This window comes from Python bivittatus, unplaced genomic scaffold (assembly GCF_059951505.1).
Source record: "Python bivittatus isolate LINGU-HERP-01145 unplaced genomic scaffold, Pbiv_v1 ctg000340_np1212, whole genome shotgun sequence".
NCBI classification, from domain to species: domain Eukaryota; kingdom Metazoa; phylum Chordata; class Lepidosauria; order Squamata; family Pythonidae; genus Python; species Python bivittatus.
The window spans coordinates 7,248,138-7,252,948 of record NW_028277056.1 but is presented as its reverse complement, the minus strand read 5'-3'; the positions used below and the strand labels follow the sequence as shown (position 1 = coordinate 7,252,948).

The following is a 4,811-nucleotide window of genomic DNA, read 5'->3' as shown; positions in this document are numbered from 1 at the left end:
ATGTCACCACTTATTCAGACCACCTTCCAAGTTGTGATTACAGCCCACAGCACCCTGGGTATGACTGCAAGTGTCTTTATTGTGGCTGTCGGCTTGATAAAGTGGGTGAAAGGGAAAGGGTGGCCCACTTGTGAAGTCATCCTGATGTGCCTTAGTATGTCTCGGATTGTCCTTCAGGGAACCATCCTGCACTCTACGTTTCTCCCCAAGTTATACCAGTGGAATGTACTCAGCGTGCCTTCAGTCCTTCTGGTGCTGGCCAGCACAGCTTCTTTGGTTTGCTGCCTGCCTCAGTGCCTTCTATTGTGCAAAAATTGCCACTTTCACTCAACGGTACTTTCTCCTCCTGAAGCTGAGAATTACAGAGAGGGTTCCAATGCTTCTTCTGGGGTCGGCATTGGTCTCTTTGATTTCATGCCTCCCTTTCATCTGGGTGGATTATAGCATCCAGCTGTGCAACTCAACCGGGAGCCATCTGAAGAAGGTCACTATTGAAAACCCCATGGGAAACATCTCCCATCTGAAAGTCTTCCTCGTGTATCTGACTTGGGCAGTCATCCCCCTTCTGCTGTTCCTGGCATCATCCACCTTGTTAATTGCATCTCTGTGGAGGCACACCAAGCAGAAGAGACAGAGCTCAATGGGTTTCAAGGATACAAGGACGGAGGCTCACATCGCTGCCATTAAATCTCTGATCTCTTTCCTAATACTCTACATCTGCAGTTTTGTAGCCAACATGCTTCCTGGGATTCCTTCTTGCTGAACTAGCAGCAAATGGAAAGAAAACATCTGTTTGCTTGTGACTGCTGTGTGCCCTTCAGTCCATTCCATTCTGTTAATTCTCTTTCATTGGAGACTGAAGCGAGCCCTCCAAAGCGTTCTGCTTTACATGGTATGCCATTGGAAAAAAGACGATTCCTAAGAACTTTCTGAAGAACGAGAGATCCAGTAGACCCACATTTATATCTTACTAGTGCATGTCTTTAGCAACCTTCTCAGTTATAAGCACTTTGGATGTAGAGAACTCCTATACAATGCAGTTTTGTACATTTTATTTATTCATTTACTCCGTGTTATAGCCGCCCCTCTCAAACCAGTGAAATGATTGAATTACAAAAATTGGAATTTACTCTCCATGCCTGAATAAAATCAGCCCTGCTGTTAGGATATAAATAAGACTGTAATTGTACATATGCAGAAATTTGGAGGGCATCGTCCAATCAAACTTCATAATTTAAAGCAGGTCATGATGGATTATTTTGTTTTTGTTTTTTTTAAGTCGTGTTTGGTTTGGTTTTGATTTGGAGAATAAATGAAATAAGTTTGGAATCATGCTTTAAAAGATGTCGCATCAGGGCTGTGTTATCTTGGTTTGAAACCTGAACATGGTCCAGCAGTTGGTGGAGTCAATGCCAAAAGTAATAGTAGTGATTTTTATCTTTATTCAGCAGGGAACAACACGAGCATTAGAAATTAAATTTCTGCCCAGGCATTTTCCTTCACCAGAGGGAACAAGAGTCTCATCAGAACCAGATCTCATCTGCAAAACTGTAAAGGACCATGACATGGTAGCAGTGGAGAGATTTCTATACATCTTACTTACTTACTCCTTCCTTCCTTCCTTCCTTCCTTCCTTCCTTCCTTCCTTCCTTCCTTCCTTCCATCCATCCATCCATCCATCCATCCATCCATCCATCCCTCCATCCTGGCTTCCATTTGGTAGTTACCTGAAGATTTATAATCCAGATCTGGTAGCTCAACTAGGAGGGCAGAAGGTCACTATCCTGAGATCCAGTGTTAGATACACTCCTTAGTAGATGTTTTTCTTTCCCCTCCAGGTTTTCAGCTGGGGGCTTTCTCAATCCTACTGGGAGATACTACAGATTGAACATTGAATCTGTAGAAGACAAATTAGGTCCCTTCATTCGTATTAGAGCTGGAGAGAATGTTTGGAAGCATGAAGCCATCCTGAATATAAGGAGAGGCAGATCTTTGGATGCAAGTGAAAGTTCCAGTAGGATATTTAGCAAAATTTACTAAATACAAGATAATCCAATGCCTTCTATTTTTTTTTCTTTTTAATTTTATTGAAGATACTAGCCACCCCAAGCAGGATAAAACCTGGTTGATACTAAGAAGGATGCTACAGGATGCTGCTACATCACTTCCAGGGGATTTTAAGTCAATGTTAAAAGCAGATGGTGACCTCCAAATTTCCTAGATTTTATCCTTAATAGCTTTAAAAATAGGAGTGATGTGGCCAACCAGGCTGCTGCTTCTAGCCAGGAGGTCTCAAATAAGGCCCCTCCTATCCTTCGATGAAGTCCAAGCCCTTAATCTCGTAGCAGGACATATCTAGATGCAGGTATTTCTCATCTTCCTCTGGGAGAAGAATCGCAACCAAGGAAACCAAGGGTTTCCTTTCTTCTATTATTTTACTCTATTGTTTACCATTTACAAGTGACTTAGCATTTTATCCTTACAAGGTCTTTACCTTGGCTAGTATGATTTCTAAAATTAATTCAAAGATCGCAATATATGCATGTTATGTTTTATTGATCCAGACTTGGACTCTGGGAAAAAAAATTGATAGGACCTTATTGATTCGTTGATTTCAAAGGGACGTTTCAGATCTATAATCTAATGCTTTGCTCAATGTAAATTTTAAAATATCAGCTACAACCTCAGCCAGTCTTGCTTCTGTTCCCAACAAAGCAAACTCCAGGGAAGATGTTCTCCTAAAACCTTTAGCTGAAACCTGCTTCCCTGAAATTTCTGCCATTGGTTCTAGTCCTTCCAAAACAACAGAGGAGAAACATACTCCATCTTCTGCATGCTATTCTCGAAGATAGCTGTCATATCTCCCTTAACAGCTAAATCTTTCAGCATTTTCAACTGTTCCCCTTAGAACTTGGCTTCCACATACCCACAAGCCTGATTATCCAACCCTGGGCATATTTTCACGTGTCTATCCCTCAGGTGTGGTTGTGTGGTTTGTTAGTGTAAACCATGTGCCTGAAGGACAGACATGTTAAATTTGATGAACTCTTGCACTAATCTCCAATGCAATCATGTTAGGATCGCTTTCTTCCTGTTGTTGCAATGGTCTATCAGTGCAGATGCAAATGCCCCAAATAAACAAATAAAATCTGCACAGAAAGAAACTTGGTGTCTTACAGGACGATGGGGTTCCTTTGCAGGAAATATTTAAACAGAGTTGGATCATTATCTCTGTCTAGGATGTTATAATTGCAATGTGCATAATGGATCTTGCATTGAAAACAGAGCGTTGGACCAGAAACCCTTTGAGATCTCTTCATCTTTAAAACTCCATGAATGAATGAATGAATGAATGAATGAATGAATGAATGAATGAATGAATGAAAGACCTTTATAGGACTTAGACTGCTCCAATCACAAACTAACTCTGAATTTAGGGTCATTACATCAAGGTTGTTTCTTCATCACATTTTAGTAGAAAAAGCACATCAATAAGTCACGTTAAAGGTAGAGGAGAAAACAAATTAAAGGTATGAAAGGACAGAACAAACTGTGCGAGTATCCACTTTTCAGTAAATCAAAACAACTAGACTTCCGTTGCACGGGCACCATTTTACAGTGAATTCTGGATATCAAAACCCGAGGGGAAATTTGGATGCAGACAAATTAGGCAAGACCTTTACACGTAATCATGAGGTTTATTGCAGTGCGTTGCATACATTTTCATCATCAAACATTCTCCCTATTAATTGCATGTTGCATATTTCAGTAAAAGCACAGTGAATGTCAGTGGGTTTATACAAACACAATTCAGTAAATGCAGTGCTGAATTTAGCGATTGATTTCCTCATTCACTCTCCCCAATATGTTAATTGTCTCTGTGTTGGGATATGTGTGCATGTGTGTGTGTGGGGTAGATGGGTGGGTGCGGTTGTGTTTTAATTTGAAAGAAACCAGTTTTGTGAGTTCCCATCTGTAGCCTCAAGTGACAGAATAAGACAGAGCTTTACTGTTTCATTGGCTCTATGCAGGAGGGTGTGTGTGTGTGTGTGGGTGGGTGGGTGTGTGTCAAAAACATCAAGATGGTGACTAAACATCAAGATGAGGCACATAAAAAAGGGACAGGACTTTGATCAACTGGTTGTAGCCACCATCTTGACTTTTCTGACCCAGGCTCCCTGCAGATCTCTCTGGTTGTATTCAAGTTGAACATCTATTATTGTGCTTTCCATTTTGGTGACAACAGATGTTATAATTTGTATAAGAGAGGATGTCAATTCCACAGTGAAATGTTTCTCATATTTCCATCTCAGGAGGCCACAAGCTAGAAGTTCTCTGATATTATTTGGACACAACTTCTGGTCCTTAGGTAAATTCCATTCGTAGCAGCTGGACGTAGCAAATACAGGATATTCTCTTATTCAAATTAAAACTTTGCCCACAGGAGAACTTATCATTTACCATGATAGGACTTTTCATGAGCTGAAGGTTAGGGGAATTGAGACCTACTCTGAAATAATTTTGACGGGCATATTAATTTCTGCATCCATAATCTCATGAAATGTCCATTTGGAATTTGGGCATTAAATTTAGGCATGGCCCTTTAGAACCCCATGTCACCTAGGTATTTTGGACTTCTGCATTCTCATCCGTTCTTTTTTAATCTCCAGGACTGATTTCTGTCATGTGTTGTAGTTGTGGCTGCTCTTGAAGGTGACCTCAAAAAGCTTTCTAGATGCCAAATGACTATCTTATCCCTGAGGCTTCCAATCACGAACCATGAACCTGTTGTGGCCCCATATGGCTATTTT

General features: G+C 40.7%; 1 protein-coding gene across 1 annotated transcript; it reads left to right on the top strand.

The window, feature by feature from the left end:
- On the top strand, positions 1-922 carry LOC103051218 (taste receptor type 2 member 40-like). Its single transcript, XM_025175789.2, is given in 2 exon segments — positions 1-269; positions 271-922. Coding segments are annotated over 2 exon segments (921 nt in total).
- The last annotated feature ends 3,889 nt before the right edge of the window (positions 923-4,811 follow it).